General features: G+C 28.3%; 1 protein-coding gene across 3 annotated transcripts; it reads left to right on the top strand.

Moving 5' to 3' along the window:
* Positions 1 to 8,924: 8,924 nt before the first annotated feature.
* On the top strand, positions 8,925 to 17,340 carry LOC120078583 (homeobox-leucine zipper protein HDG5). 3 transcript variants are annotated; one of them, XM_039032866.1, is made up of 12 exons: positions 8,925 to 9,144; positions 9,563 to 9,839; positions 9,926 to 10,116; positions 10,294 to 10,411; positions 11,712 to 11,900; positions 12,718 to 13,197; positions 14,159 to 14,260; positions 14,366 to 14,578; positions 15,140 to 15,308; positions 15,509 to 15,708; positions 15,821 to 15,916; positions 16,301 to 17,340. In XM_039032866.1, exons 2-12 carry the CDS (start codon positions 9,702 to 9,704, stop codon positions 16,745 to 16,747), a joined length of 2,343 nt encoding a protein of 780 aa, XP_038888794.1. In that variant the 5' UTR covers positions 8,925 to 9,144; positions 9,563 to 9,701; the 3' UTR covers positions 16,748 to 17,340. The 3 variants fall into 3 exon arrangements, with proteins under 3 accessions (XP_038888794.1, XP_038888792.1, XP_038888793.1); XM_039032864.1 differs by having other exon boundaries at positions 8,926 to 9,144; positions 15,440 to 15,708; XM_039032865.1 differs by lacking the exon at positions 8,925 to 9,144 and having other exon boundaries at positions 9,176 to 9,839; positions 15,440 to 15,708.
* The last annotated feature ends 224 nt before the right edge of the window (positions 17,341 to 17,564 follow it).

The following is a 17,564-nucleotide window of genomic DNA, read 5'->3' as shown; positions in this document are numbered from 1 at the left end:
AGATGAAGTGATAAATGATGGTAGCTCTGGTTGGTTTTTGACCAAATAGTAAAATCACTTTAAATTTTTCATTCAGAAAATGCCGCGTTACAATTATTGTTTTTGGTCAGACTTTTATATTTTGTACCAAACAAATTTCTCTTCTGCACCATATTATTATTTGCTTTTGTGTGTTGCATTTTGCTTTACATTATGATTCATGTGTGTCCACAATCACCATAATTCTTTCCTCTCACTTCTATAGTTTATGAGTTCTAAGTTTCAAGAAAATTGAAGTTTGTGTTCATAACAAACGCATCGAGTCGATAGGCCCGTCGCCTTTCTTGTACTAAAAAAATTGGGATAGTTGTAAATACAATAATTAGGTTCAAAGTATTTATAGATATAGCACAATGTAAAAAAAATTACAAATATAGCAAAATTTAGATTTTGTTTTCATAGTCCACTAGCAATATTTAGTGATGTACGATATCACTAGTAAGGATGATCTATCAATGATAAACTATATAATTGGTAGGAGTCTATCGATGATAGGGTCTATTACTTATAGATTTTACTATATTTGTAATTTTTAAAAAATGTTGCTAATACACTTAATTATTATCATTGAAAGTGCTACCCAATGAAATTACCCTAAAAATTAGGTTAAAAAAACATTTTCAATTGAACTCTTGTAACACTAAAGTAACAATTTAATCCTAAACTTTAGTTCGTAATAAATTAGCCTATATACTTTCAAATTTGTAATAAATTGGGCTATGTTTAGTAATAGTAACCATTTGATTTTTTTAAAAAAATTAAGCTTATAAATAGTACTACTCCTTCTACAAGTCTATTCACTTTTCATTATTATTATTTTAAAAAACCAAGTCGAATTTTGAAAATTAAAAAAATTCGTAAGTCCTATTTGATGACCATTTAATTTTAGTTTTTAGTTTTGGGTTTTCATCACTTCTAAAGTTTATGGGTTCTAAGTTGGAAGAAAATTGAAGTTTGTATTCATAGCAAACGGATCGAGTTGATAGGCCCGTCTAGTAAAAATTAGGTTAAAAACATTTTTCGGTCAATGAACTCTTTAATCTTAAACTTTAGTTTGTAACAATTTAGTCTATGTACTTCGATTTCTACAATAATTTAGGTCCCATTTGTCTTTTTTTTGTTTTTCTTTTAAAATTATGCTTGTTTTTTCCACAATTTCTTAGATATCGTTGTTTTCATCTTTCTTAAATAAACATTTGAATTCTTAATCAAATTCTCAAATTGAAAACAAAACTTTAAAAACTATTTTTTTAATTAGCTTTTATACATTGACTTGAATTTTAAAAACACCTCAAAACCAACTAATAAGTCGAAGTAATATTTATAGACTTATTTTTCAAAAGTCAAAAAAAAAAAACATAATAATTAACAAAGGAGTTCCTAGTTTTTAACCTATGAATGTGCCAAGTTTTTCTTTTACTTTTAAATTTGAAAGAATTTAATCGCTACCATGAAAATTTTCAAAATTGTCAAGGGTAAATCTTTGTCATGAAACAATCTACTTTCTTCCTTCTTAGTATATATTACTTTTTGTCCCTAATCAATGTATCAATTTAAATAGGTAAAGAATCTCATAAAATTTTAACAATACTTTTCATAATAAGGACTAAATCAACTTTTTCTTTTTCTATAAAAAAAAAACTTACAGTTAAAGTACAATTAAGGTTGAAAATATCGACGTTGATAGAAATATTGAGATCTCGATTTTTTGAAAATATCGATGAAAATTTCAGAAAAATTTATAAAAATTGATGGAAATTGTTATACTTAGTTGAAAAAACTTTGATTGCAACTGAATTAGACTATAATTGACCATTTTTAATCTCCATTTCTATAGAGTAAGATAACATTTAGATATATATTGTAAAATATTTATGCAAATGACGATGCAAGAGTAAAAATTAAAAAAAGAAATGAAAAAATAATTACAAAATAAGATCAAATATTGAAAATTAATTACAAAATTAAAGAACATGAAATATTTATATATAAAATAATTATAAATTGTTTATTATAAAATGAAGTATAACATAACATGATAAGGATGGAAACATCATAACATTTAACCTAATAGGGATATAAAAAGCATAACATTAAACCTAAATCAACATAATAGAAAAGAAAGAAGAAAAAGAAAACTCTAGAAATAGATAAGAGCTTGAGAGAAAATGAGATAAATATTAAAGAACTCACATCAATTCAAGTTTGGGGTAAAATAATGTGAAAAATTCAATGGAAAAGATTTGAATGAAAATATGTGATATCTTGAAAATAATTTTTTTTTATGGTAAAAGAGAAAAAATATCCTTTGAGCTATCATAGTTAATTGCTTAAAAAGGAAAAAAAAACTCGAAAATTTTGATGGAAATCTCTAAATTTCGAGAAATTTGGGGAAAATCGAATTTTTTCCTACTGAAATTTCGAGCTTATTGAAATCTCAAAAATTCGATCGAAATTTTGAGATTTCAACCGAAATTTTAAATTATGAGTACAGTACTGCATTGTTAACTATTAAAGTTCATGAACTAATTATTATAAATTTAAAAATTTAAGGACTAAATCATTACGAACTAAAGTTGAGGAACTAAATTATGAACCAACAATTTTTTTTTTTATTATGTAATGATTTCATTTACTTTTTTTTGGTTTATATTACATTTATGGTCCCAGATCAATTTATCAATCTTAAGAAATTCCTTATAATTTAATCAGATTTTTTATAATAAGAACTACAATCATCAAAATTTAAAGTATAGGAACTACATTATTACATATTTACGGAATAATTTGTTACAAATTTAAAAATATAGAGACTAGATCGTAGAAAAAAATTAAATATAAGGAGTACTAACATTTACAAACTAAAGTTTATTGAACTAAATTGTTTGAGTGATTTTTGCATAATAATTTTTTTAATTCAAAAATAAAAATGACCTTTATACTAATTAATCTTTGTGAATTGAGCATTTTTTTTATTATTTAATATTCATAGTTTAGAAAATGTAAGCTTCCATATCATAATTTGATCCTTAATTCTCTTAATGTTCACTTTTTATACTTTTTTGTTTTTCTTTCAGAATAACTTTTTACACTTTTGTTAAGAGTTATTTCTTTCAAACTTTGTATTTAACATAAAAATCTTAGTAGTATCACAAGTGTAATGTGTTTTAATCCACCATATAAGTAAATATATATTATAAGTGATCTAAGATTAATGTAATGATTATCTCAAATATAAAAGATTGACACTAGCATTAGTTTGATTAATAATAAAATTTATGAAATTAAAATAGTAGATTTAAAGTACAAGAACTCAAATAGAAAAAGTGAAAATATCAATCACATATATTTTGGTATTGATGGTTTATTTTCTACCAAAAATTTTTTTTCCTGTTTTTTTTTTATAAATTTAAATCATATTTTAGTCATTGAACTTTGAATCTTATTTTATTTTGATCCCTAAACTTTCAAAAACGTTCGTTTTTAATCCTTAAATTTTTTTTCAAATATTCATTTTGGTCTCTACTATTAAAATTATGTTAACTTTTCAACAAAAATGTGAGTGAGCTTGTATTTTTTTATGACTAGGCTCTAGATGCATTGAGCACGATGAAGGTGAAGTAAAATGCCAACAATCAACGTGCAAAATACTGAACAACCGCAATTTTGAACTAAAAATATCGTTTAAATTCTCTTGCTTTGCCACCTTATTCAAAATTGAAACTCTAGATATTTTAATGTAGTTAACTTATTTGGTTGTTTAATCATCCAAAAATACAAGTTACCTCATTATTTTGGTAAAAAGTTAACAAAATCTCAATATATCAGGGACCAAAATAAGCAATTCTTAAAAGTTCAAGGACTAAAATAAACATTTTTAAAAGTTTACAGACCAAAATAAAATAATATTCAAAGTTCAGGAACTAATACAAACATTTTTAAAAGTTTAAAATCAAAATAGAATATTATTCAAAGTTCAGTAACCAAAATAAGATTTGAACTTTTTTTTTTATTATTATTTCCAATAAATCTACGAGATTAGATTATTTAAACCATAAAAAAAAACATATATCTTAATCAATTTAACTATTGGTATAAGAATCTATTTAAACACACTTTATCTTTCAAATCATGATAATGATAACAATAAATAATAAAGTACACAATAAGTGCCATATTGCCAAAAGCTTTAATAAAATACCAATTAATTCACATTACATACATATAGTTCATGATAAAGTGTAGTGTATATCTAGCTAACTGATTTGTATAATTGTTTCACCATAAATATCTAATTAATCAAAAAATCCCCAACACATTATACAAAAAGAATAAAATATTAAAATCACATGAATAGTCAATCAAATATGTGTGAAATATAGTTCAAATATTAATTATTCAGAAAATATAAATGAAAATAATCAAAATTCTAGATATGGAGTGGTGAATTTTTTTTATTTTCTTTTCTGTTTGTTTAATGAAAATACTAAATAAGAAAAAGGGAGTACTAAAAATAATAAGAAGAAGGAAATGGATGAGAAGTCAAAATGAACTTAGCTCAATCATAATTGGTACGATCTTTCTTTAGAGAGGTTTTAATATCATGTCGATAATATATATCTTAATTAATTAAACTATGCTCAAATTGATAAAAAAAAAAAAAAAAAAAAAAAAAAAAAAAAAAAAAACTTTTTTGACCCTTAGGTTTTTGATCTAGTTTCTATTTGATCACTAAGTTTCAAAATGTTACACATTTAGTCATTAGGTTTTAGTTTGGCTTCAGTTTAGTCCTTAACTTTCAAAGTTATAATTTTACCCTTGAAGTTTGAATTTGTTTTAATTTAGTTTCAAAGTTTCAAATTTTACACTTTTAATTTTGATTTTTTTCTCTCTAAAATACTCACTTTTTGTCTTTAGTGTTAATGTCAACTAATTAAATTTTAAAAATTAAAATTATTTATTTTTCATCACCATTATAATTAAATCTAACATTTTACTTCATAATTATTTTAAATTAATTAATAGACATAAACACTAATGTCTGAAAATAAATATTTAATGAAAAATCAAAGTTAAAAGAGATTAAAATGAATCCAGACTCAAAACCTAAAGACTATATGTGTAACATTTTGAAACTAAAGGCTAAATAAAAACTAAACTTAAAACTTAAGAACCAAAAAGGTATTTTTCCCAAAAGTTATTATTAGAATAGAATTTTCAATAATTTACTAGAATTATAATAAAGGTCTAATTTTTTTTCTTCGGTTAAATTACAAATTTCATCTCTACGATCAGAAGAAAGTTAGAATCTAGTCCATATGATCTATAATTAGAATTTAATCCTTATAGTTTGATAAAATTCTTCTAAATCGTTCCTACGAGTAGGGACTATTTATGAGAAATTTATCAAATTATAGAAACTATTTATGAGATTTTATCAAACTATAAATATTAGAATTGTAACTTTTAAAATTATAAAGACTAAATTTTAACGTATTCTACTAATCATAAGGTTCAAATTTATAATTTAACCATTTTCTTATAGTAAAGTACATTGCCATACAGTTAAAAAAAGGTAAATACTCTGCATATAAGTTCTCAAGCTAATAATCATATCACCTTTGACAAATTTAAATCCAAAGAACCAAAATTAGGATGCCACAAAAATTAACAAAAAGACAATTTTTCTCTCTCTTTTTTCATTTTGTTTGTAGCCGAGGATTGAATTATCGACTTTGAAATTGTAATGAGTATCTTATGTACTTAGATTTGCAATTTAATTAATTTCGAAATTGACATGATACTCTAATATATACAATTCATAATTTAATTGAGTTAATATTTAGTACATACTTCAATTTATGGTAGTCACTTTCCTATGAGTTGCTTTAATAACAAAATGTTGTAAGATCAGACAGATTGTTCTATGAAATTAATCAAAATGCATGTATGCTGACCCCGACGCTGACGAATATATATATATATAAAGTATACTCTAATAGTGCAAAAGATTGCATTATATTCATGAAATAGTTAATATGGCTTTTCAATAACAAACCTTACATGCAAACACTAATGTGAAAATTATTATATATTACATGTAAGATGAGAGAGTTGTCCAATCAGTGGCCTATGGTTTTCAGCTGCCTCCATAAAAATAACATCTCAATGTCACTCCATTATTGCATTTCTATACATGGCAACCATGCACACTTTATTATTATTACATCAAAATAATTCCTATCTTACCATTCACATGAAATTCTTCTCTTTTCAACCCTTCATTCCTAGAATGCTCATTTAACGTTTGATTTTAATTGTACTAAGAAAAAAAAAGATTTGAGTTTAATTGACTTTGCAAATTTTAATGAATTGTATTAATTTTATTTGATAATTTTTAGTGAAATAATTAAAATATAGGAAGATCTGAATTTACAAAGAAAAATGTGGTCAAATTGAGTGTAATTTAACTACGAAAATATCTCTACTTATTTCATAATTATCATCACATGTATATACATATGTGACGCTATATTTTTAAGTTAACGTATAGATTTAGTCCCTAAATTAGTTTTAGTGAGTTTAATATTTCTTTAATTTTAAATGAATATCTAACAAATCCCCAATCTTTTAACAATTGTGTGTAATATATTTCTAAGTTTCTAAAAGATTTAGAATCAGTATTGAGAATGCTTGAAGAGATGCCCACGAGGTAGGAAGAGGATGCAGATGGTTTTTCGATCTCCATTTCTGCCCCTGTTTCACTTTCTATCCTTACAAAAATTTCCATTTCCTTGTGTGTGGATTGGGACGGTGAAACCCCAATGGGGATTTGGTTCCCCACAAAAAATGATTCTTGATCATTTAATCTCTTCAGAAAAAACCAATTGAATTATATTTTTAAGAAAAATTTTAATTAAATAGTTAACTCTTCACTATGAACCCTCATTTATATGGTTAATTCTTTATGAAAAAAATCTTAAATAGATGATACAAAATATAAACTATGCGGGAAAAATGAGCATCTTTGAGTGCTTCTGATAATTTTACTTATGTTCGTTTATGCAGACATCACATCACATGCAATATAGGTAGAGTTTTTATTTTCTTCTTTTTCTAGTTTAACATGGGGTGGATACATTTTAAATCTCCAATTTTATTTATTTTTATTTTTTGTTCAAATAAAACTGAGATAAGAGGATTCAAATCTCGAACCTCATGGTTGAAAATATATATTTTATATCAATTGAGCTAAACTCAATTTTGTTTAACCAATTTAATAATTATTAATTTAATATTAATAATAGCTTAATTTAGTGGCAAAAAAGGAAAAACGTACCTAAACGAGCCTAAAAAAAAAAAGAAAAGAAAAATGAAGACGTTAATGTTTGTATATCGTGGACAGAATTTCAGCCCTAGATTTTCCCCGTGGGCCCATAGGATCCAAAACAATTAAACGGTCCAGATCCTATTGACCTGTTGACCGGAGGATTAATTTCTGCCCGTCAAACCTTTTTCCAAGTCAAAACTATACCCCATCCCTCAAAATTCATAATCCGGTTACTTGCTGTCTCGGTAAATGGTTAATTCACACGAAAGCTTCCAACTCCACTACCCGAAATCGTGATTACACTTCACGAACCTATAGCAAAGCGCGTGTGGTCAACGCAATTTAATTGCGCGTGAGATATAGCAACGTAGAGATTTTGACTTTATGGTAGTCTAGGGAAGGGAATAAGAATCCATTAAGAATATGCCACGTGGAATTTAACAGCCGTGGGTTAAAAAAGTTGGGGCTGATCCGTTTTCTGTCAACTTGCATTAAAAACTCATCGTGGTGATTTTCTTTTTTCTTCTTTTTTGTTCCAAAATTAAATTGCGAAATTAATTATGGAGAGAGAAAAACGATTTGTTTGCTTTTGAAAAGATCTCAAAAAGAAAAAAAAAGAAAAATGGTAAATTGTATAAACTTTAAACTTTACCATTTATTTCAAAAATATCTTTACCCTTTCAAAATTACTACATTTTAAAACTACCATTTGAGTGAAAATCCCTTAAAATTTCTGACAAAATTTAGGATTTGGAAACGATGTGGTAGTAATAAAAAATAGATGATAATATAAATTTTTAGGGTAATTATATTGGTTAGCACTTTTAGGAATAATAATTAAGTGTATGACAACATTTTTAAAAAATTAAAATTATAGCAAAATCTACTAGTGATAGATTTTATTGCTGATATGTTTCTACTATTGCTATGGTTAACCTCTACTAGTAATATAGTCTATCACTAATAGATTTCAAAACCACAATCTAAATTTTACTATACATGCAAATTATTTTTTTGTATTATGCTATATCTCCAAATGCTTTTGACTTGATCGTTATATTTGCAATTACCCATTTTTATTCTAAGTTACTACCACGCTATTCTTTGTTGTAATTTCTATTTTAAATTCTAAAGAATTTCAACTCCAATTACAGTTTTGAAACGTATGGAATGTGAAAAGGGTAATACTATCACTTTTTTGACCTAAATATTTTTGGTGTTTTGAATAGATAATTAACCCTAGAAGAGAGAGAAAAACAAAATCACACAACTTTGGATTAATTTTTAACCTTGTAAATCCTTAACATTTTCTTTTCTAAGATAATTTTTTTAATGGAAAATACTTGGGATGCATCACATTATAATCACACAAAAAATAAAATTAAAAAATATTTTAAAAAAATAAAAAGAGTTTGTCATATTTGAAAATTGAATAAGATGCACAAAGACAGATGTCGTAGCTTAATATACATCTATTTTTTGTACTTATTTTATTCTCAAAATGTTCAAATTTGTAAGGTCTCAAGATTTACCAAACAAGGCATAAAGCTCTCTCCTTTTTGCAAGATGGGAACATTTTAGAGAGAGAGAGAGAAAAAAAAACTATGTGGGTGTCTTTAGTTACTTATTTGTAGCTCTAAATTTTAAGAGAAATTTCTTCTCTTCTTTTTCTTCTTCTTCTTCTTCTTTCTTGGCTTCTTCTTCTTCCTCTTAGGTTGTCTTTGTTTCTTTGTTTATACATTAGAAACCACCGACAGTGGAGAGACAAAAGATAGGTAAAAGGATTTTTTTTTTTGTTTTCACTAAAAAAATCTCTCTTTAAAAAAAAAAAGGAAATTTTCTTCATTTGGTGGAATTTTCTTGGTGGGTTTGATAAAACTCACAAGAAAATAGTGAAAGTTGGAAACTTTATTCTTTTGTCTTTGCATGCTAAGATTCTAAACACAAACACACACTCTTTTCTAACAAATCTTTGTTTCATTTGCATTTTTTTGAATTTATTTATAATGGGTAGTGATATTTTGTTGCAATTATATAAATTATAATAAAACCTTAATGTTTGAAGGAATGCATCGTTCTAGATCCGACGTATGCTGATGGTACTAAGGTGGTGTTAACCTGGTTGAAATGTCCCGATGCGTAATATTCTGTTAAAAAAATAATGCTTTGATAATTTTTTTTTTCTTTTTGCAGGTGGGTGTGGTCTAAAATCCAAGTGTTGTTGTTGTTATATAATAATATATTAGCTCTTTTGGTGTTTCTTGAGCAATATATATTATTATATAACAAAATAATAATAATTTAGGGGAAAGTAAAAAAAAAAAAAAGAAGAATGTATGGGGATTGCCAAGTGATGTCAAACAATATGGGAGGAAATATGGTTTCCTCTGAATCTCTCTTTTCTTCTCCAATTCAAAACCCTAATTTCAATTTCATCTCTAATTTTCAACACTTTCCTTCCATTGTACCTGTAAGTTCTTCAATTTCCTTTTTTTTTTAATTAATTTATTTTCTTTTTTGTTGGTTTGACAAATTTTTTTTTGAATAATTTTGCAGAAGGAAGAAAATGGGTTGATGATGAGAGGGAAAGAGGATATGGAAAGTGGTTCTGGAAGTGAACAACTTGTTGAAGAAAATCAAGGAATTGAAATGGAAAGTAATATTAATAATGATAATATTATTCAGCAAAATCAGAAGAAAAAACGCTATCATAGACATACTGCTCGCCAGATCCAAGAAATGGAAGCGTATATTTCTTTTTTTTTTTTTTTCATCTCGACTTAGATTGACTTTTTAAGTGTTTAAAAAATATTTTAACACTTAAAAAATAAATCCAGACATATGAATAATTTATAAGTTTGTAGAGTGTTTTTTTTTCTCCTTTAATTTACATATAAGGATTTGTGTTGGTTTAATTTTGACAGATTATTTAAGGAATGCCCACACCCAGATGACAAGCAGAGGCTAAAACTCAGCCAAGAACTTGGCCTCAAACCTCGCCAAGTCAAATTTTGGTTCCAAAATCGAAGAACCCAAATGAAGGTTCGTAAATAAATTTTGAAAAAAAAATACCTTTTTAGTTCTCGAGTTTTGAAGGATATGTGTACCGTTTAGTCTTTTGAGTTTTTTCGACTATAATTTTAAGCATTATTTAGAAAGTCATTTCAAACCGATTCTAAATTTTTCAAACCTAATTTACATTTCAACTCGATTCTCGAGAAAAAAAGAGATTATATTTTGCTTATTTGTTCCTATTTAAGAGCCTTTAAACCCTAAACTGGGAATTGAGTACCCATTAATATGATGTTTACATCTCTTTGTAAAGAATTATCTCTCTCATTTATTTTTTTAGGGTTTGACACTTTTTTGAATATATATATATATATATATATATATATATATATAAACAGATCTTACAAGCTCCCATGGTTGTCTTTTAATTTTTTTTTACAGTCTGTCCACCATTAAATGTAACCTTGTTGTTGCTGTATTAAAAACGCTAACTGCTCAAGTGTTTGTGTTTCCCAATGGTATTACAAATTAAATGCTTTCCCTTTAACCTTTACCAGTGTTTTGAATCAGTTTAGTAAGTGAAATTGCATGCATATTCATTTTTTTTTAATAATTAGGGTTTTATTTTGAATTAAACAGAGATGTTAGAGAAAAAAAAATCACAGTTCTGATAATAATTTCGTTTTTAGTTTTTAAAGTTGATGTTTATTTACTTCCTAATCCTCCGTTTAGTAACCATTTGAATCATGTTTAATATCTATTTGACTTTTTATATTTATTTTTAAAAATTAAGTTTATAAACACTTACTCCAACTTTAAATTTAATGTTTTGTTTTATACTATTTACCAATATTTTCAAAAAATCAAGCCTAGTTATTGAAATATTTTATGTTTGGTTTTTGGAATTTGGCTAATAATTCAACTATTCTACTTAAGAAAGATGTAAATCATTGTAAGAAATCGAGAGAAGATAGTCTTAATTTTTAAATACCCAAAACAAAAAACAAAATTGTTATCAAATGAGGTTTTGGTTTTTATTTTTAATTTTTGAATATCAAACCTATAAACACCTCTCCCATCTATAAATTTCTTGCTTTGTCATTTATTTTTTTTTTACAAAATCAAGCAAAATTTTGAAAGTTAAAAAAAAAAAAAAAAAATTAAATACTTGTTTTTATTTTTGGAATTTGGCCAAGAACTTACCTCTTTGTTTTCTAAATTTGACTAAGAATAATTTAAAAATGAAAAAATTACAATCATACATTCTTTTCAAAAATCAAATGATTATCAAACGGGACGTTATAGATTTATGGTTTAATTTGTTTGACAGGCACAACAAGATAGATCTGATAATGTGATACTTAGGGCAGAAAATGAGACCTTAAAGAATGAGAATTATAGATTACAAACTGCCCTGAGAAACATCATATGCCCTAGCTGTGGAGGCCAGGGTATCTTAGGGGAACCAAGCTTGGATGAACAACAGCTTCGCCTTGAGAATGCTAGACTTAGAGATCAGGTAAATTATTTATTTATTTAATTTAATTTAACTCGTTATCAACTTTTTCCTTAATTACACAGGTAATTAATTAAAATTTAGGGTAAATTACAAAAAAAACCACCCTTAAAATATGGTGGTAGTTGCAATTATGTCCTTAAACTTTCAATTTTACAAATTGAGCCCTCAAACTATTTTTAAACTTTTAATTTTTGTGTTTAATAAACTATGAAATTTAATTTTCTATCTAAAATATCAATTCGTGTTTAAAAACTTTGATATGTTTAAAGTTCAAAATTTGTTTTTAGGCACAAAATTCAAATCTCATCAATTTTCTAGACACTTTTCAAAGATTAAGAATACTTTTTTTTATACGAGTTAGCTTGAAAGTTTAGTTACTAAACTTGTAATTTAATCTTTAATTAATGTAATTTATTTTCACATTAATATATCATGACAAAAAATTGAATGTTCGTAGACTTATTTGACATTTTAAAAGTTCAAGAACCTTTTTAGACACAAAATCGAAACCTCATGAACTTTCTGGACACTTTTTAAAAATCAAGAATACCTTTTAGCTACAAGCTTGAAAGTTCACATACAATACTTATAATTTAGTCTTAAATTTCTTTTCGCATTACATGGTTATTATCACATGTAAATTTGGCGAGAGTAATTAAAAAGTTCATGTAAATTTAAATTTAGGTTTTTCTGTTCTAATACCATGGTATAATAAATTTGAACATTGTAATGTATCATAATTTTTAATAGAGTAATAAATTAGTAAGTAATTTTTTTTTAATTTGATAATGATGCTTAAAAATTATATCGTTAACAGTTAGAACAAGTTTGCTCTTTAACCACAAGATACACTGGTCGTCCAATCCAAGGGATGCCCTCCACAGCTCCTCTTTTGCAACCATCTTTGGATTTGGACATGAACATATACTCAAGGCAATACACGGAGGCCATGGTTTCGTCCTCCGAAATGATGTCGTTGCCCTCGATGCTCCCACCCGAGGCTGCTCACTTTCCGGAGGGTGGTCTATTAATTGAAGAGGAAAAAACACTTGCGATGGACCTTGCCGTTTCATCTATAGCTGAACTTGTGAAGATGTGTCGCTCGACCGAGCCTCTTTGGGTTCGAGATAGCGAGAGTGGTAAGGAAGTTCTAAATGTTGAAGAGCATGGGAGGATGTTTCCATGGCCATTGAACCTCAAGCAACACTTGACCAACGAGTTTAGGACTGAAGCCACCCGCGATAGCGCAGTTGTTATAATGAATAGCATCACTCTCGTCGACGCCTTTCTCGATGCTGTAAGTTTCCCATTTCTTAGCTTTTTCCTAAGACTCCGGTTTGATATCGGTCTCGTTTTCCCTTTTCTGTTTTTTAAAATTTATGACTGCCTTCTCCCCAATTTCTTTAAAGAAATATTTGAATTCTTAGCAAAATACTAAAAACAAGTATTGTCTGTATGTGTGAAAATGCTAAAAACAAGTTTTGATAAACAAAAACCATTTGGGTTTTAGCTTTGAAAATTAAGCCTGAACAACATTTCTATCGGTAAATTTCATGTTTTGTTAACTACTTTTGATCAATGTTTTAAAAAATCAAGCCAAATTTTGATAATTAAAAAAATAGTTTTTAAAAGCTTACTTTGATCTTGGAAATTGACTAAGAATTCAACTCTTTTACTTAAGAAAAATGAAAATTATTGTAAAAAAAAAAGAAGAGAAAATAGGCTCAACTTTCAAAGATCAAAAACCAAAAATCAAATGGTTATCAAATAGAACTTAGTGTTTTGGTTTTTGTTTCTTGAAAATTAAGCTTAAGATCATTACTTCCACCTATTGATTTATTTATTCTATTATATACTTTTTGATTCGTTATTTTCAAAATTGAAACCAATTTCGAGAAAAAAGTTCTTAAGTATTTGTATTTATTTTTAAAATTTGACCAAAAATTTAACTATTTGCATAGAAAGATGAACACCATGCATGGTTACGAAAATGAAAGCAAACAAACACAATTTTCAAAAATTAAAAATAAAAAATCAAAGGAAACTTTTTTTTTTATTAAAATTTGGATTTTGAAAACAATTTTTAAAAAACAGACAACAACCAAACAAGAAAATTCATGAATGATTACCAAACATAATGTAAATCAATACATATTACTTCTAAATAGAGTATATGCTTGACTTTGACTTCATCTTAAAAGCTTCAAATATATATTGAGATCATCATTGACAAATCTTTTTGGATTTGGAATTTTTAGAACAAATGGATGGAATTGTTTCCTTCAATTGTGGCCAAAGCAAAGACTGTGCAAGTCATTTCATCAAGTGTTTCAGGCCATGCCAATTCTTCCCTTCAGCTGGTAATATAATATAACTAAAAGCCCTTTCATAAATTCCAAACTTCCAAAATTCATCTCTAAAAAGATTATTATTATTATTATTTTTGTTGGGATTTTGTTTTATAGATGTATGCAGAACTTCAGACACTTTCTCCTCTAGTCCCGACGAGAGAAGCACATTTTCTCCGGTGCTGCCAACAGAACGCCGACGAAGGAAGCTGGACCGTCGTTGATTTTCCAATCGATAGCTTCCATGACAGTCTTCAGCACTCGTTTCCAAGATACAGGAGAAAGCCCTCTGGCTGCATTATTCAAGACATGCCCAATGGATATTCTAGGGTAAGTAACAATGATCCCACACACCAAAAAAAAAGAAAAAAAAGAAAAACCTTTCAAATCTTTGATTATTTTTTTTTAGTTTTTAAAAAATGACACCTCCGATAAAACACCATTCAACTCAAAAGTTAAAAAACTTCACTCCAAATTGGATTACACCCATGAAATGTGCCACATTGCAAAAAAATTTTGAAATTGATTTTTTTTTTTTTTTTTTTTAAATTCTACTATATACAGAAAAGGGGATGCATGAGATTAGATAAAAGCTAGGCTGCACCCATCTATTGTGCATCCCATACAACACCCAATAAATTAAAAATTTGCCACTTGGTATTTTTTTTTGGATTGAAATTGTTTTCCTATATGTATGGAAAAGGTGATGCATAAAATTAGGTGCAAGCTTGGACAACACTAAACAATGTTCTTAAAGGATAATTTCTCAATTTATAGATTTAGAAACTAAAACGAGCCGCATAGTGATTATCGATATTAATCGAGAGATAAAGTAATATATTATGTTAGGAATAATATAGGATTGATTACCTTCTTAATGTGTTGGTATAGGTTACATGGGTGGAGCATGCAGAGATAGAAGAGAAGCCAATCCATCAAATATTCAATCATTTTGTGCATAGTGGAATGGCTTTTGGGGCACATCGTTGGTTGGCTATTTTACAAAGACAATGTGAGAGAATTGCAAGTCTCATGGCTAGAAATATTTCTGACCTTGGAGGTTAATTCTAACTCTATATTAATCTCTTAATTTCTTATTAAAGTTGAACTAAAATTTGTGATAAGTATATATATATATATATATATATATATATATATATATATTATTTTTTATTTGGGATTTGTCTTCAGTAATACCTTCACCTGAAGCAAGACAAAACCTAATGAAACTAGCACAAAGAATGATCAGAACTTTCTCAGTCAACATAAGCACCTCCGGCGGTCAGTCGTGGACGGCATTATCTGATTCTCCTGATGATACTGTCCGTATAACCACTCGAAAAGTCGTCGAGCCTGGCCAACCCAATGGGGTTATTCTTAGCGCTGTCTCCACTACTTGGCTTCCTTATCCTCACTATCGAGTGTTCGATCTTCTGCGAGACGAACGGCGGCGGTCTCAGGTATTTTGACCTAATTTAATTTGTCGAATGTTATTTTTTTGGTCTTAGTTTCGTTAACAAGTTGAGTTGATGGGCTACGAGATATTTAATATTTTGTTTATATCCTCTTCAGCTGGAGGTTCTCTCAAATGGGAATTCCTTGCATGAGGTTGCTCACATTGCCAATGGCTCCCACCCCGGAAACTGCATTTCTCTTCTTCGTATCAATGTGAGTTTTTTTATATGAAAGTCAAATTTATAATTATATATATTAAGAGATAATAATAAAGATAGTAATCAGGTATAAAATATTAGTAGATATAACATAATTTAAAAGAAGTTACAAATATTGTAGAATTTAGATAGTCTACAGGTAATAAATCATATCGTTGGTATAATTCAATCAATCAGGGACTATATCGCTAGTAAGAGTCTATTAACGATAGAAGTTTATCGCTGATAGATTTTGCCATATTTGAAATTTTTTAAAAAATTGCTACCAATTGTATTTACTCATATACCAAGTGGTCCTTAATCTTTTATGATCTACATTAATCAAACTTTATGATCTCCATCTCCATTTTGTTTGATTGGAACTATTTGAATATTGTAGGTGGCCAGTAACTCCTCCCAGCATGTTGAGCTGATGCTGCAGGAGAGTTGCACGGACCAATCCGGCAATCTCGTCGTCTATGCGACAATTGACGTCGATTCGATTCAGTTAGCAATGAGTGGAGAAGATCCATCTTGCATTCCTCTCCTCCCCATAGGATTTTCCATCGTCCCCGTCGTCGGGTCAACCGTCGACGGACACCTAGCACCACCATCTGAGGACGGTACTGCCAATCCCAATTCGGGTTGCCTCCTTACCGTTGGCTTGCAAGTGCTAGCCAGCACCATTCCGTCAGCAAAGCTCAACCTGTCAAGCGTAACTGCCATCAACAACCACCTTTGTAACACGGTGCACCAAATCAACGTCGCTCTTGGCGGTCCAAGTCGTCTCGAGAATGGCAATGGCGGGGGCGAGGCGAATAATCCACCGCCGCCGCCCAAGCAATAAGCTTGGTAGGTGCAATATACAAGCACCTTAAGCATGGTAGGCAAAGAATGAAATGAAGTGAGCTGCCAATTACCCAAAATCTCCCTCCCTCAATGCCACCCTTGACGTAGATTACAAGGGCATTATCGGTAACTTGAAAAGGATAAGTAGGGTTTTTGAGTGGGAGATTGTGGATAATTGGTAGAGAAAAAAGAGAGAGAGAGAAGGTAAATTTAGTTTTAAAAAGTGTAATTATTAATTAATTAAAAATATATAGGAGTAGTTTTTGGAGGGTAAATAAGAGAGAGAGAGAGATTAGGGGTAAATTTGATGTGTGGTTGTGGATTAGGGTGTAGGGTATGTTGTGGAAGTCAAGAACGCACCAGATAAAACCCTTGGGGTCTCTGACAAGGCTGTCAGAAAGTGGGGCCTTGTCCAGTCAGCAAGGGTGGTGGTTCGGGCATTGACTTCTTCTGCTTAATTATGTGTCAGTCAGACGGCGTCGTTTCGCCTTGCCTTTTTTTTTTTTTTTTTCAATTCTTATTTTTATTATTAAGATGAATTATTATTATGACTCTGAATTTAATGCTTCCAATCAATTTGCCTTTCCTACCTATCTATTTCCTTCACACATCTCTTTCCTCTCTGAATTTTGAAGGATATTTGAAATAATTTCACTCTTTGGATGGAAAAAATTGAAATTATATGTGAATTGAATCAATGTTTATTATTATTATTATTTTTTGGGTTAAAAATCATTTTTAGTCTCTAAACTTTCAAAGAAGTAACAATTTAGTCCCCAAACTTTAGTTTATAATAATTTAGTCCATATACTTTA

This window comes from Benincasa hispida, chromosome 5, assembly GCF_009727055.1.
Source record: "Benincasa hispida cultivar B227 chromosome 5, ASM972705v1, whole genome shotgun sequence".
In the NCBI taxonomy this organism is placed as follows: Eukaryota; Viridiplantae; Streptophyta; class Magnoliopsida; order Cucurbitales; family Cucurbitaceae; genus Benincasa; species Benincasa hispida.
The sequence above is the reverse complement of the archived record's forward strand: the minus strand, read 5'-3'. Positions and strand labels throughout refer to the sequence as shown.